Source organism: Dipteris shenzhenensis, chromosome 6, assembly GCF_047967505.1.
Source record: "Dipteris shenzhenensis isolate YYH24624 ecotype China chromosome 6, Dip_SZ_1.0, whole genome shotgun sequence".
Classification (NCBI taxonomy): Eukaryota; Viridiplantae; Streptophyta; class Polypodiopsida; order Gleicheniales; family Dipteridaceae; genus Dipteris; species Dipteris shenzhenensis.
The window spans coordinates 43,907,641-43,924,290 of NC_141601.1; the positions used below are offsets into that span (position 1 = coordinate 43,907,641).

The 16,650-nt window shown below is 43.0% G+C and overlaps 1 protein-coding gene across 5 annotated transcripts in view; it reads right to left on the reverse strand.

Moving 5' to 3' along the window:
- LOC147901210 (pre-mRNA-processing protein 40A-like) overlaps positions 1-9,095 on the reverse strand; it is an 87,327-nt gene extending 78,232 nt beyond the window's left edge. For 3 of the 5 annotated variants that reach the window (XR_015541218.1, XM_087376313.1, XM_087376312.1), the window contains exons 1-7: positions 8,918-9,094; positions 7,818-7,900; positions 7,609-7,677; positions 7,165-7,506; positions 6,842-7,042; positions 6,643-6,722; positions 6,333-6,402 (exon numbers count right to left, since the gene is read on the reverse strand). Coding sequence is in view for 2 of the 5 variants with exons in the window: in XM_087376313.1 (XP_087232439.1) it covers positions 6,333-6,402; positions 6,643-6,722; positions 6,842-7,042; positions 7,165-7,506; positions 7,609-7,677; positions 7,818-7,900; positions 8,918-8,993 (921 nt within the window). In the remaining 3 variants the exon portion in view is untranslated. Of the gene's footprint in view, positions 1-6,332; positions 6,403-6,642; positions 6,723-6,841; positions 7,043-7,164; positions 7,507-7,608; positions 7,678-7,817; positions 7,901-8,917 lie in introns of all 5 variants that reach the window. The other 2 variants (XR_015541220.1, XR_015541219.1) reach the window with 2 other exon arrangements.
- Between the last annotated feature and the right edge of the window lie 7,555 nt (positions 9,096-16,650).

Below are 16,650 nucleotides of genomic sequence, written 5' to 3' on the forward strand. Positions count from 1 at the left end.
ACCTGATAGGCTGCCTCATAAAGCATGGAAGGCCATCACAAAGCTTCAAAAGAACTACAAAAGTAAGATCATCTGCACAGGATGGGCAACCGACATAAGAAAATGGTTCAGCAGATGGAAAGTGGAAGCATATTTGACCATGCCGCCTACAAACGTCAACATGCAAGATTTTCAACTGTCTTTACTGAGCACTTTGCAGAATCACTGGCTGACAAGTGAAAAGAGGGTAAAGCTGGAACATTATCAAGACAACATAAATCCCACATGTTGGTCTACATACATGTCCATAGAGACACATGCTCAGCCTTATATTAACACACCTATCCCCCTTCTATATCGCAGGAACATAGCCAGGTTCCATACCATATCTCAATGCTCATACATTTGCCATTGAGCAAGGAGCTTGGATACACCAACCCAGACATGCTAGAGTCTGTACCCTTTGTGACATGCAGACAGTTGAGACGGAGGCATATGTAGCTCTACAGTGCCCCCGTTATGCACATATTAGGGAGGAATACCAACAAATACTAGAGGACTTCGCTCAATTGACATCAATTCTCTCCACTGCCTCTCCGACAACTTTGGGATCTTTTGTCACTCGTCTTTTTACTTGTCGCCAGGAACTCATAGACTCCTGACCCCTCTCCTTGAGGAGACTCTTTTTACATTGTATTGAGACAGGTCCCATGGGTCATTTTTGGCCCCCCGAGGACACTATTAAATTCTACTTCTACTTCTCTCTCTCTCTCTCTCTCTCTCTCTCTCTCTCTCTCTCTCCGAGGTTTATGGGATAGAATGCACATCCTGGGGGTCCCTCTGACACTCAGACTGGGCATCTCCCGGATATATGAAAAAGTTCTATGCCAATTGAAGCAATCTCAGGGACTATCGACTGCATTTCAAAGCAACATGGGAGTCAAGCAAGGCTGCCCACTCTCACCCACTTTATTTGGGATATGCATTGACAGGCTAGAAGAACTTGTAAAAGAAGCTATGTCAACAGAAGACATACAAGGCCCCAAAATAGGAGTGTGGGTAATATTGTTACTGCTATATGCAGATGATATAGTTCTTTTTGCATATGATCCCGACCACATGCACAAACTATTACAGATATTGAAGACCTTTTGTCTAGAGAGCGGGCTGCAGGTAAATGTCAACAAAACCAAAATGATGGCAGTGTGCACCATTCAGCCTTTACATCCCCCAGACATTATATTCGATGGACAGCCCCTCGAATATGTCAATACTTTTAAATACCTAGGAATTGATATTCCAGCAGATCATAGATGGTGTCAAACAGTACTCTATGGAGTGGAAGTATGAGGAGGCAGCATTCCCCCATCGACATGGAATGAGATCGAAAAAATGCAGAAGGCTTTCTTACGCCGCCACTTAGGTGTAAAGGCAACTACTCCATACTCGGTGCTACTATTAGAAACAGGCAGGAGACCTATCGAGTTCCATGCTTTGGTTAGAGTACTGCAATACTTAGTGGAGGTACAACAAATGCAAACAGATAGATTACCTCACAGGGCATGGATGGCCAGCATGAAACTTCAAAAGAACCATAAGAGCAAGATATCCAAGAGCTTCAGATGTCCCTACTGACCACTCTACAGACTCAATGGCTAACAACAAAGAAGAGGGTGAAGCTGGAGTATTGCCAAGATCACATCAACCCCACATGTTGGTCCACATATATGACAAAAGAGGCCCCTGCTCAGGCATACATCAGCACTTCCATCCCCTTGCTCTATCGCAGAAATATTGCTAGATTCCGGACTAGATCTCACATGCTTGCAATTGAGAAGGGAGCGTGATTGAATCTTCCGCGACATGCCAGAGTATGCAGATTTTGTGACTCTCAAACAGTGGAGACAGAGGCACATATAGCTCTGCAGTGTCCCAGTTATGCACACATTAGGGAGGACTACCGGAAGTTACTGGGAGACTCCACACAGTTAACATCAGTCCTTTCCACTGCCTCGCCGGCAGCATTAGGATCTTTTGTTACCCGCCTCTTTTTGTACCGTCAAGAACTTGAAAATTCTTGACCCCTCCACACCGGAGGAGACTTTTCTTGTACACCGTTCGGGTCCCATGGGTCGTTTTCGGCCCCCCGTGGACGATAATAATTTCTACTTCCACTTCTACTTCTCTCTCTCTCCCCCCTAAAACGAAACCCCAAGAAGTTTTTTCAAAGACTACAAGGCAATAAACTCAAAAGAGGAAAGCAACAAGGGAAGACGTGATACGGTTTGTCACAGACCTTTACAAAAGAGAGGGAAAAGAGAGAGTGTATCATGGCTTTTCCATCAAAGCAACAATATCTACGATAACGAAAGCAGATGTAGAGAAAGGGCTGAAAAAACTAGCAAATGGGGAGGCTCTAGTCACACAAGGGCTAGTAGCGGATATCCTCACATGGGGGGAAGAGACAAAGAAAATGCTTACAAGGCTTATGAATATAGCACTAGAGGAAGGGTTTCCCCTAGAATGGCAGCTCAGCACTGTATGGCACCATTCTCAAGTAAAAAATCAGCAAATGGTCGAAGAGACAAGGGGGTCAAGGCATAATCCCAGGCACCCCAAGCACTCAACAGTAGACCATTTGATCGCCATAAGGCTTGCATCAGAAGGAGCCAAGCATAAAAAAGAGGCTGTATTTTGATGTTTTGTTGAAATCAAGAAAGCCTTTGACACAGTCCCGCGCAAATAACTATGGGAAAGAGTGGAAAGGGTTCAAGTCCCTCACAAACTCCGAGAAGCTACATACCATCTATATGAGCAAGTAATAGCCGAGCTAGCACCACCACTTATGTATGAGTCATGCTCCAAAGGGAAAGCTGTCATAAGCAGTGACATAGGGGTCAAACAAGGATTTTCCCTTTCGCCAACTTATTTTTGTCTTTTTATCGATGACCTAGAAGCTTCGATAAGAATACACAACATAGGTGGTGTCCAAATTGCTGGATATGCTCTATTGTAACTTATTTACATAGATGACGTAGTATTCGTCACAATGAGCAAACAAAAAATGCAAGCGCATTTGGATGCACTGGGGGACTTCTACAAACACTCAAGAATGCAGCCAAGACAAAAGTCATGGTGATTGGGATGCAATAAACAAAATGATATCACTTACAAAGGGGAGCCTTCGAAAACAATCAACTCATATAAATATCTAAGGCTAGAATTTGCTGACAACTACAAGTGAAATGCATGTGTAGAAAGAAGAATCGTGTGGGGTTCAAAAGCTTTGTACAGCTTGTACAGCTTCCACAATAAGTGCAAGAAGGCATACCTATGGAATTGGGAAATGAGAAAGTTTCTATACACTATGTTTGTACAAACAATGATCCTTCATCGGTGCCAAGCATTGGCTCCCGGGCGCGAGAGAGAGAGAGAGAGAGAGAGGCTAGGGAGTGAAGAAATGGTAGACAAATGTAGAATCCATGAAGGCTTTCATCCAGTCATCATCACTAAATGAGACAAGTGAAGTAAAGCCTTATAGGCTACACACTCACACACTTGCACCAAGTGCATATGGGATATGTCCCATAGTGACACATGGCACTCACATGACTCACACAATGACTAGTACTAGATCTTCTAGTACTACACACCAACATATCACATCTCCACACTCTTTGGCTAAGATATCTCCAACACCTCCCTTCAGAGCAAACACGCGAGGCGTAGACCAATCCCCCCTCCACCACAATACTGCAAAGAGCAAGTCCAACTATTCTACACCTCCCGTGTGATAGTGACTTCTCAATCAGCTTGCGACCAGCAAGTGTAAACCATCACTCATCACCCCCCTTACTTTGAACTGAGCGATCAATACCATCAAACCAAAGTAAAAGACAATACATTCATTTTCGGGGGATAACCAAAGTACCTCTTAATGACTCCAAATACATTCAGTTCAGAGGGGCAACTCAAGACTGAGAACCTTTATTTGACTCAGCACAAACACACATAGAGCTTAGCATCATCTACCACCTCAGAGAGGAATAGATCATGCAACACAGCAGATGAAGCTTCCGGCTCAGGTCCAATAGATGTAGCATAAATATTCTTGAGCTTGTCTAGGGTCTCCTTAGTTGAAGTAGTGAGGTCAAGTTGATGAAGCGATTTGTTGACCAACCTCACACCAATAAGCGTCATTGCTTTGTCATTCTATTCATCCCTAGCTGAGAGTGATGCTGATGAGTCTTCACCGCGGGGACGAGGCTCCATAATATCAATCTCAGGTAGCAAAGGCAATAAGCTGAAATGGATAACCAGCCAATAAAGGAGTTGGTCTAGGGCTTTGGAATGAATCAGCAGCTTGAAAAAGGCGTAAAGGTGTCCAGCTGCTAGTGGATGAACTCAGAGGTTGCAAAATGCAAACCCTAATGGAAAAGCAACAAGAATACTCCTTGTATACCTTGAAGAGTAAGAATGAATCAATTAAAGAGTGCTTGTGGGCGTAGGGACTGCTCAAGGTGCTGTAGCAGATCTGAAAGCCTCCGAAATCTTCAAAACAGCTGAGCAAGGTGCTCCAAAATGAAAAGCAGCTCTCTCAAACAGCTCCGAGATGATATAGCAGGAGACTCTGCTGAAAAACGGCTGTTTTGGATGAATTAGAGGCTAGGAGCAACCCCGAAAGTGCTCTGTTGAAGGCGGTTCTGCAGCAGCAACCCTAGAACAACTCGAAAATGCAAGAAGCAGCTCCAAAACTGGTCGAAAATGCCTCCAAAAGTGACGAAAGACCAGCCTGGTCGGTGCTGCAGCAGGGGGCCAACCCCCTGCTGGTCGGTTTTCACAGCCCAGCAATGGGCCTATAAAAGGCCCCCGCTCTCAGGATTTGGGACAGCATCTGTTGGCTGTTTGTACACTCATCTCTTGAGCTTTTGTCAGCCCACTGTTGTGGAAGAATATATCAGAGTCTTTGCTATCTCTCTTTCTCTGTCTCATTGAGTGTTGTTTGAGCTGCGATCGGGAGTGTGAGGTCTGAGTGATTCTATCCTCTATTTCCAACACTCTCTCCCTCTTCCTGCCCCTCTTCCTCTAGAGGGTATCACTCCCCCATGCTCCCCTCATTTGGGGAATTACAAATGGGGAGTTGACACTTTTTCTCTGACAGTTCTTAGCATCCTCTGCTGAACTGCGGACCTGCTGCCAAAGCACCTCAGTGTGAAGCCTAGAGAGAGTTTCCAAAACCGCCTAACATCCTTCTCAGCTGAGAGCAATGAATGTATTCGCAAACCCCCAAACAGGCTCTGTTTATAAAAGAGGAGTGGACTCAGTCTGTCCCCCTTCATGTGCTGGCTGACGAGCTTCCAATAGGGATAACCAAGCCATCTAGGCCAACCTCCAGTGGCCCCATGAACCAGCCTAATCCATCTGGCCAACCAGAACAGGACTATTTTAGGCCCCTTTGGCCCATTCCATGCCGCTTGTAGTCGCTATTATCCTCTGCCTACATAGCTGTATGCCCAGTCCCTACCTCTGCCCCTTCCCCTGCAGATCTGCCAGCACTCTGTGCACTCTTCCAAGCATCATGCTTTACTACCGATGTGCATGTCCTTCCGCTGCCCAGGTTGCTCCCTCATATTTGTCCTCCATGCTGCCGTGCAGACAGCCATATAATCTCTTCAGCATGCTGCCCATGTGTCAGCCTTTATACTGTCCATATGACAGCCCGTTGAAGAGAATATCTTCCACCTAGATCTCCCCTTTGCACTGAATCCTCTACTCCAACAGCGTCCTCAACATAAGCTACCTTAAGCCCGGCAAAGAGAGCCAGATGTGATCATCAATGCCACAAAAGTGAAGATTGGTCTGCTTACATACCTCTAGCTATAATTAGCCTAATCCTAACTTGATTCCTGAAATTCCAATCATCCTGTCCTTGGCCCCTTGGGATTAAAAGCCTTGTCCAATTTCCACCCAAGTTATGTACAAGCTAACCACTGTTAAATTGGGACACGTGTGCATACTGTGAAAATAACACATGCACGCACGCACATAAATATGTGTCGGTACATAATTATGTGTCGGTATCTGTGTCTCAAGTGTGTACACACATGCACATGCACACATGCATACTTCTTTATACATACATAAACATGTACACAAAATACACGCATGTGTGCATGCCCACACGTGGTTGGCTGTTTTTTTTTTTTTTTTGGTTTATAAAAATTAAGCCTATACTGCCCACACACACAGAGAATAATTTGCTTGCAAATAATTAAAAACTAACATTTCAAATTGTAATGACACATTTTTCCTCATGGATGTAACCTCACATATAAATCTGAAAACAGAGATACCTCGACTGGGGTCATCAACTCTACGGGCTTTTCCCAACTTGACGTTTTTGTCCTTTTATTATAGTAGTACCTGTAGTTTCCACCAGAAAACAGAATCAGTCCCAAACGGCCAGGGCAACATAATCAACTAGGCATCCAACACTCTACACAGTTGCCTGTTTTTAATATCATAAAAATGGCATGGATAATTTAAAGGCTCAGCTAGATATATTCTTGTCCTGGGAACTACAAAGCATACATGAAATCTCCAAATCACACCAAGTAAAACATGACCACTTATTGGTATGCACTCGCTAAAATAAACACATACTTTCTTCCATCAGGGGCGTTGTGTTCCTGCCAATCTGAAGGTCCTGGAGAAGGCGAAGAAGCCATTGGAGCCAATGTTCCCTGGTACATCCAATGCAAGTAATTCCAATTCAGCCAGCAACATAGAAAAAGCTTATCGCCATAAGGAACATGCATATATCCAGAAAACTTATGCATCACCAATAGGCATACGATCTTACCGAGACTGAGTTCACTGTAAAAGAATTTTGCTGACCCGTTTGTACCATTTGCGGAGGGCCCGGAGCACTTGTCTGGGTGGAACCTACAGGCCATGGCTGTGCATTAGTCTGCATCAATTGGACCTGATGGTGTTGGGAGGAGGCTTGAAATGGTACTGGAGTAACTCCAAGGCTTTGTTGAGAATATGGTGCAGATGGAAACTGCATCAGCAAGCCATCTTAGAAGCTAAATATAGGAAACCAGAGTCATTCAATAATTCAATGCAAAGTTCTTGAGACATGAGCGGAAAGTACACAAGCTGCCAAAAATCTGCGCATCTTACCGAGAAAGCAGGTGGAGGCTGCATGTTCAGTGGCTGAGAGGGTTGTGGCAATGGCATCGGTCCACCAGTTACCGGTCTCTGCTGCTGATTGAAAGAGAGTCCTTGGGACGTGATTGGCTGTGGCTGTTGGGTCGCTCGTGGTTGCATTTGTGCGTATTGTGTGGTTTGTGGTTGAAGAGAGGAAGTGTTTGGAGGCCCACCCACTCCTGCCATGCTCGGAGGTGGCATACTCATAGGCGGTCCCATACTTGGAGGGGGGGCTACTGGGCGAAAGGGCTGACTGCTAGGAGGTCCAAACTGCTGTCCTGGCTGGGGGGGGGCAGCCGGCCTGAACTGCATTGACTTTAACCACCAAAATAAAGCATCACTATCACACTAACAATTCGTCCAATAAGGTCACAAAAGCCAACATGTCATAATCATGCTATCTTTGTAAGCAGATACCTGCATCTGCATAGGAGGACCATAGCTTGGAGCCGGTCCTGAGGCACCTAAAGCAGGTGGCCGCAGAGGCTAACCACCACATACAGACCCATAACTAATGCACTCAGTATAGACAACTAATGTTACAAAAATGATTGGACAAAACATCCTTTCTTTACCCATATGTCCCCTTCCTTTTTAAATAAAACATAGAATGACAAAATGTATACCATTGTGCCGATAGATGCAGAATTGCCATGGAGAGGAGCCTGTGGTGCAGGTGGAGGGGATGGAGCACCAGGTGCCGTTGGCCCTGGACACCAAAAGAAACCGTTCATATTAAACATCTCCAACATATTAAACCGTTCATATTTACCAATCGACCAACCGCCAAACAAAGTGCTGGCCCCCAAAACCACATAGACTACCAATAACTTAGTGCACGGATTCAGTTTTCAGAACTCTTTTTAATACCAACTCCTATTCCTATAAAGATGCATAATTCAGATGTTAGACCTGAAAGTAATCCAAGAAGTAACAACCTATAAAGCAAAGGAAAAGAAATAACAAAGGATGGATTGGTGCTTAAGTTGGACTACTCCCTCAGACTACTCTTCAATCTCATTTTATCAAATCCAAAGGGGAGTGGGGAACATGAAAAAGAGGCAATCAACGAGTTCAAATAAATGGCATTATAATTTCATGATGAAGTTGCTTATTTATTGACTCAAATGGTGAAATTGGATGAATCATTCCCTCCAATCAGATAGCTGGGTCCATCTCTGGCAGTTCGAAGCAATAAATATAAATTTCAAACAGACAGCTTTGTATCCCCAATGTGTACATGTTGGAATGTGGGCATGCGAACCACTGTACGTGTGTCTTAAGCCTTCACGGTTGCAAAATGACAGCTTAGAAGAAGAAACACGAGAATGAAAAACGAGGAAGGCCACAAAATAAGTTGGGGGAACACAAAAACAATGCTTAGTAAGCAAAGCAACGCTGACAGTTGTACGGCAATCCACAAAGTTCCTAAGCCCCATTTCAGACTACAAGCACCTGCGGCATTATCCATCCGTCTCCAGAAAACAACCAATTTTCGACAAGATGATAATTCCAAATTCCAAGCATCAGGTTTGCACAATATTCAACCGCAGACAGCCAAATCTGTCCGGCCTTGCATGCTGCAGCTCAAAAACTACACGAGGCGCGTGTGGTAGAAGCAATTCGATGGGCCCTTGACAAAGGAAAGACGGTGGGCAAACCGAAATTGGAGCGCCAAAAGGGCAAAAAAATACCTAGCGATAAAGGAAGGCGAAAGGGGAAATACCTTTCATCCAAGCGGGGACAGTCATGCCGCGACCACGGCCAGCACCAGAATCTGCGGGCGGAGGTATGCCCGCCATAGCCAAGCCCTAGTTGTCGCTTTGTGCGATTCGTGAGTCCTCGGCTTTTTTTTCTCTTGTCAAGAGAAACAGGAAGAAGACCTCCGAGGCAAAAACTTAATGTATGATTTTAATCTCACTTAAGTACTAATATATATTCTCATAGGGCTGTCCTAATAACAAGACCTTGGTACATCTCTACCTCTCAAAAACTTAATGTAGTACTAAGATATATTCTCATAGGGCTGTCCTAACAAGACCTTGGTACATCTCTACCTCTCATGTGTCACAGTCTGGTTTAAGACCTTGGTACATCTCTACCTCTCATGTGTCATAGCGGGTTTGAACTCGGTCGAACGCACAAAAGGCGACGGGCCATCCCTCGACGGGCTAAAAGACGATTATTGTTGTTCATAGACATTGCCTGAGGAAGGAAGGTGTGTCTCGCACTCACACCCCCCTACCAAGCGCCAGCCCTCCTGTCCAATAACATCCAGCGATTTGTAGGTGCCTCTGAAATGTGCCCCCTTGTGTGAACATCCCTCCATAGCAACCATCCTCCCAAAAAGGTGTTTTGGTTGAAACCCAACCTAATGGTGATACCTTCATGTGAGCCTTAGGGAGGATTGACAAATGTCTATGGACGCCTGAGCTGGGAAGGAGCATTCCCATTGCCAGTGCATGCGTTCAAAACTCAATGTTAGCATCCATTTTTGGATTGGGGGGGCTTGGTCAGGGGGTTGAGGCTGCCCAAGCTCCCCTTGTTGTACACCTAATGTAAGGATATTGAGTAGTGGCCATGTGAGGGCATCTTGGGCACTTGGTATGTAAAGGCCCTAAGGCATGATTCACAAACATTCGAACAAGGGGAGGGTGAAGGGGCAACAAGATAATTGGTGAAATTTTATGTCCCATATTTCTTTTCGTTCAACCTAGGTAGGTCACTCAAGGGTGTGGGCAATCAAAAAAGTGAAAGTTTGAGGAGCCCATCTCACGTCGATCCAATTCAAATGGGTAAAAAGCTAGTGCAATGTCCAGTCATGTGTGAAACGCATCAACGCTTGAACACTATTTCAATCATCTCGATGATAAGATGATTTTAATCACTCTGACTAGATTTCTAGTCTCATAGCATTGACTGTGTGCCAAATCGGAGAGGAGGAGCATTTACTAGGTTACCCTCCTCTTACGACATTACTTGTTGGGCCAAAAGTATAGCCTCTTGCACTTAAGATGGTTAGCTTGTCATCTAGTAAGACTTTAGTATTACCAATCATCTTATCCTTCCCTTCTTTGATCATCTTTATATTCTTAATGATAAATCTCTCTTTGCACACTTCTAATGTGATCTACTCTTTCCAAAAAGGAGCCTCATAAGGGGTTGGAAGGCTCTCGTATGACATTTTGATCTTTTCATTAATTTCCCCAAGAAGATTGAGTACCAATAGGCTCGTTCATGTTCATATAAATCACAGCTTGTAGCAAGACATGCATGAATGACAACTTATATTTCCCCTAAAGGTGTGGCTACCTCGTGCACTAGTTCTGCATCCCACCTTGTGTTAGAGATGCCAAGAGAGGCAAACCACATGCAAGCCAAATGGAGAGGTATCCTTTGTCAAAATCTATAGTCCTAACCAATTGGGAATTCAGCTGATGAAATCCAAATACCAATAGGGAATCCTTTTGGGTTTTGGAATTATAAATGAGTGGGGAGGCCATATCCTAGAGTTTGAACTTCAATGGGCCCTTTTAACTTTGGCACAATCCCTAATGGTAAGCTCCTCATTAACCATTTACCCCCACACTTTCAAATTATGTCACAGCCCTTAGCCTAGACTAATCTAACTCTTTAAAGATAAGCACTTTGATTGCTTTCAACAAATGCGGGGAAGGATAAATATTTGGAAGGAAGTTCAAACTTTCACTTGGAAAAATGCTTATGTCCTCTCCTTGGGTTTTGCCAACTTCTTGTGCTAGGATCGTTCGAAAGCTGCTTAGGCCAGATAAAAAGATTACCTATGACTAAAAGCTTTCCATTGCACTTGTTTGTTGTGCTAGCCTCAAAATTGTTGCCACTCGATCTTATTAGACTATCCTCATGAAGCCTCCTTTTGCCTTCTCCCACAATGGCTTAAGGACACCAAAACTAGCTAAAATTCCACAATAAAGACTTTTGTTTTCCTTGAAGGCAAACAAGCTCATATCCATTGTATTTGATATTAGCATTGCCTTTGACAAACTTATCAATTGAACTTTGTGTACTTGCTTTATATTGGACCATGCTTATGCATGTACATTTTGTGGAACTCTCATGGTGTAAGTGTATTCAAGGACCAATAGAAATTAAATAAGCAAATATAAGAGGGGAGGGACTAATAATAGAGGTTTGTAATAGGTGTCTTACTCATGGAGGAATTCAATAGTTTCTGGCAGTTGTTGAGAATTTTTTGTGTCATCCTTATGAATTTGGCTAGCACATGCTCAAACTCAAGTTCGATCATGTGCAAGTTAGATGGTTTCATCTGCCAACTTTATGTCATCTTCTCGTGCAATCTTATGAGGACTCTAATAACAACTATCTGGTTCAGCATAAGCTTTATTTGAAAGCTTCTTTGAAATCTTTGTTGTCTAGGCTCTCTTTGCTATAATACTGAAGAATTGATTGATTGTGGTGATTAATTCCAAGGTTATCTTATGCTTGGAATATTTCATTACTATTGATCATGTGAATCTAAGGGAAGAGTAATTGATTGGGCGATGGCATCTAACAAGCATGATCCGCCATATTTTGGGTGCATAGGTGCAACTCTAGTGATGCGGGGATGAATAAGGCTTATGCCTAATTTTTTATATTAGAAAAGCTTATGTACATATTTGAATTTTGGAATATTAGTGGCTTGGCTAAGTGTATAAACTAAAGTTAGAATAAGCATTTTTAGAAAAAGCCAGCTATTCTAGAAGGTGGATGGGCTTTTTGTAAAAGGGTGCACGGAGGAAAGCACGGGGGCTTTTGTATGATTTTTGCTTGGAAGCTTTTTGAAGAAATATACATAAATACATAGGAGGTGGAAGGAGAGCGCCACTCCTATGGGGGGAGATTGTACCCAGTATGCTTGTTTTGTCTCTTCCGTTTGTGAGTTTTGAGAGTTTGTGTGTATTTTCGAAGAGTGTTGCTGAGTTTTTCAAGGATTTGTAGGTCCTGCGAGTGTTTCTCATCGCAGCGGTATTAGAGCCAAGGTTTTGTCATCCATAGCATGGGAAGCACATGCATCCCGTGTCCTTGAACAAGAAACCGCAGCATGCATCAGATTGTGGACACCGCGTACAAGAGCGCAACGAAGTTCGAAGCAGTAGAAGCGAACAGCGTAGAACGGCTTGCAAGCAGGAAAACATGCGGCGAAGAAAAAAAATTACAGCAAAAGAAGTCAACCGTACGTAGATAGGTTGAAGTCTGTGAATGCACACCTGCGCCTTAGCTTCTCCAAGCGTATGAGAAAGGTGGCGACCAAGGCATAGTCCTTGGCATACTTGGCACCGTTGGCTGTGCGTGAGGAAGCCTTGGAAGATTGCTCTTAAAACTTCCCGGGAGGTCCCCCATCTTGGTACTATTCTAGCTCAAGTTCGCTTAACAATTGGTGACTATCCACTAGGTTCCTAGTCATAAAGATATCCTTCAAGGCAAAAGTGCAAACAAGGGAGCAACCCAATGGATTTTGGAAGAGGAGAATCTCAAAAGCAAGTGTTCACAAGAGCAGGAGGCAGTCTACAACTGCTATTCGGACACGAGCTTTGCTTTGTATAGTGTAACATGGATTCACTTGGAATCGTGTGAGTTTGAGAGCCCACAGAGATACTATTCGACAAATAGCCGCTTTCAAAGCTTGGAAATCGAATTGAGATAAGTCTTGTGTTTGTGTGTATTTCCTTTCATAATAATTTCTTCTTTGCACCGTGCACATATTTAACTATGTCTGGAAGGCATATTCCATCAAAGATAGGTTATCTTGAAGATCTACATCATGATGAGGATGTGGCGATCACCATCGGTCAATAAGAAGTTCAACACCAATGACACTTACTGATGAAGAATGGCGAGAACGCTATCAACATGAGAAGCAACAACGTCAAGAAATTGAAGATGCTCTACGCCAAGTGACAACAACTTGGAAGCCACCTATATTGATTGAGGACGAGGAACCTATGCATGCATCAGATTCTTTGGATGCATGGAAACATCATGCACGGGACCTTGAGCAAGAACTTGAGTACATGCGCAACATGTGCAACACGCATAAAGCCAACGAAGAATGTGCAAATCGAGTGTTAAAAGAGATGATTGAAGTCACAAAGAAGCGTATGAAGGACAAAGATGATGAAACAAGTGAAAGCAGCAAATCATCAGACACTAGTGATAGTGTTCGTGGAAGAAGCAAGACAAGACATCAAAGGAAGAAGAAGCGACATGTAAAGACTTCACTACGATGACATCATGACACTACTCCTTCACATGAGTCTAGTGATGAAGACAACGTGGGAAAGGCCATCTTGAAAGCACTCAAGCTTCGTGATAAAAAGAAGTCTGGTAAGATTAATCGCAAAACTTTTTCTTTTCCAAAATATGATGGTAAAAGAGATGGACAAGCTTTACTTGCGTGGATTAGTTCTTTCAATCAATACTTTTTGGGAGAACGGTACAAAGAGATCGAAAAGAGGCCATAGGGGTGCTATTAGTTTGCTTAGTTTTATGCCAGATTTCTGAAAAGTCTCAATCAGTAGGATAGTCCAATTTCATAGGCTCGAAAAGGTCTCCCTCGATGACTGAGATATTATTTATGCTAGGTCGACAGCTCAGTGCATTGGCAACTACATTGTCTTTTCTTGGTTGTTATTGGATCATCGGTTTAAAGCTGTCAATAAAGGCAACCCATTTACTGTGCCGATCCGAGATCACCGGCTGAGTAAGGAGATGTCTAAGACTCTGGTGATCAATCTTAATGAGTAACTCGAAACCCGTAAGATAGTGTTTCTAGAGTTTAAGGGCATGCACCACAGCGGCTAATTCTTTATCATACGTGGAATAGTTTAGCTCTGCTGGTTTTAATTTACGTGACTCGAATGCAATTGGATGATTATCTTGCATGAGCACAGCCCCAAAACCCTGTCCACTAGCATCAATAACCATGACAAAGAAGGGTCTCGTAAAGTTCGGCATGGTCAAAACTGGTGTGTGCGTCATTGCACCCTTAAGTCATTCAAAAGTTAAAGTGTGTTGCTCACCCCAAGAGAAAGCACGAGTCTTACGCAGTAGTTTGGTAAATGGATGTGCCTTGTGTGTAAAATTTCTAACAAATCTACGATAGAAACTACACAAACCTAGAAGATCGTAACTCAGGGATATCTTTAGGCTGTGGCCAGTTTACTATCACATCTACCTTCTTGGGATCTACTTGAATGCCTTCAGCTGAAATGATGTGTCCAAGATATTCAACTTCAAGCTCGAAAAAAGAACTTTTCTCTAGGTTGGCATAAGAAAAATCACGGCTCTCAACTAATGGCCCTAAAGTCATCTCAAGATCCTTAACCATTTGCAAACAATTATAATTCAATCCTTGAAAAGCTGATTTGACTTTATATTTTTTTTAAATAATTGCGAGCCCTAACTTTTTAACTAAATGTTGCGAAATGAAATCATGGGTGCTTCCATCATCAAATAAGACACTATATTCTTTTTCGTGCAATAGTGCAGTCATATGTACCAAAGAAGTACGAAAATAAGAAGCACTTTTACTTGAATAACACTTACCTGAAGGGGTGTAGTTGGCATCTTCAGTGTCGTTGTCCTCATCCTCGCCCTCTTGCTTGAAAGATTTATCATGGGATCCATCATCAATGTAGTTGATCCGTGCGGAGTTGTTGTGCTAACTATTACTTTTAGTACATCCATTGGTTCTCCCTCCATTGCCTCTGTTGTTGTTGGTAGCATTCTTTGCTTGGGTACCTATCTTGTGTGTGGCAAATGGATTCTTTGGACATTCATAAGAGTAGTGTCCTTTCTCTTTGCATTCATAACATGTGACAAGTTCTTGGGTTCTTCGATTAATACGTGACTTAGTAGGTTTCTAGTTAGACTTACCATTATATCTACCAACTTTACCACTTCCACCCTCTTGCTTGAAGTATGAAGTACGCTTCTTTGCTCGAGGGGTGCGAGTAGCAAAGCTTCTTCCCTGATTTCTTTCTGACTCTAATGCCAAATCCATAGCATTAGAAGCTGTAGATGGTCGAAGCATACGTACATCAGCACAAATAGTAGGGCGTAAACCCTCAACAAAGGTACGACATTGCTCCTTTCGGGACACTTTCTCAATGGTTTGCAATTGAAGTAGAGAGGAAATATATTTCTCGATGTATGTGTCCACACTCTCATTATCCAACTGCCTCAATCTTTGCCATTGCCTGCGAGTATCCTCTTCAAGCTGTGTAGCTAGGAAGCGCTTCTTGATTTTATCTTTGAATGCTTCCCATGTCTTTGGAACATGAGTGCTTTCGGCAACCACACTCCACCATAATTGTGCACTGCTTGTCATTAGCAGGAGGAGGAGACTATGGAGGCTCATTGGCAGGAGGAAAAGGCTCTTGAGGCTCATTGGCAGGAGGAGGTGGCTTGGTTGGGGAGCTAACAACCAAAGATTTTGGTTTTGAGAATTCATAATTACTTGGAAACATTGGGCTATTCATTAAGGCCCAAGCCAAAGGCCCTATGTTATGAAAAAGTATTTCTCAAAGCTCTTGTTCAAAATGACGTAAAGTATTTATAGGATCGCACTAGACGTGGCGGGGGTTCTATTTAATTCTTTGGTTTAGTCAGGGACGCCTAACTAAACATGTGCTATTAATAAGCATCATGGGTGATTCCATTTAGAAATACTCACATTAATGGGTAGTCGCTTGTAAAGACCATTACTTAGCATCATGGTTGACATGTACGATCACGTTCGATATGTACCGTTTGATATTAGTATGGTACTAAACAAACTAAAAAATCTTAGGCATATGTCCGATGGTACGTTTGATACCAAAAAAAAAGACAAAGATTTTAGAGTTTTGGATATGGTACTTGTACAAGTTTTAAAACTTGTACAAAACATGTAATATAGGTGCTTGATAAAGATAAAGGGAGAGAGATGAAGATGCTTGATGCAGCTTGAGCCTCATCACTTGTTGCAGATGGAGAAGGGAGAGTCGAGACTCAGAGTCGGAGGTAGATGCTTAGTGTGAGATCATAGTGAGGAGAGAGGGGGTTTATATGGAACCTTGCCATTTGGGAGGCCCAAAATCAGTTTAGCAGAACCACCACCAATAACAAAACCAGTCATACAGAAGAAATGAATGCAAAAAAAAAAAAACCAAAACAAAAAACCCACCCCCCTCCAAAAAAAAACGTACGGATCGTACGGTACCGTACGGAACAAAACGGAACGTATGGAATGTTCTGTACATTGAATGAGGGCAACCACTAATGGTGGATTTGTTTATTGAGTACATGAAATGACATGGATGGATGGGAGTAAACAAGCTCAGGGGAATAAAGGCTAAATGCCATGGTTTTATGCTAGTGCTATGTAATGTATTAAATGGCCAAGGGTCATTACATTTTTGATAAGGGAAAGTGCTT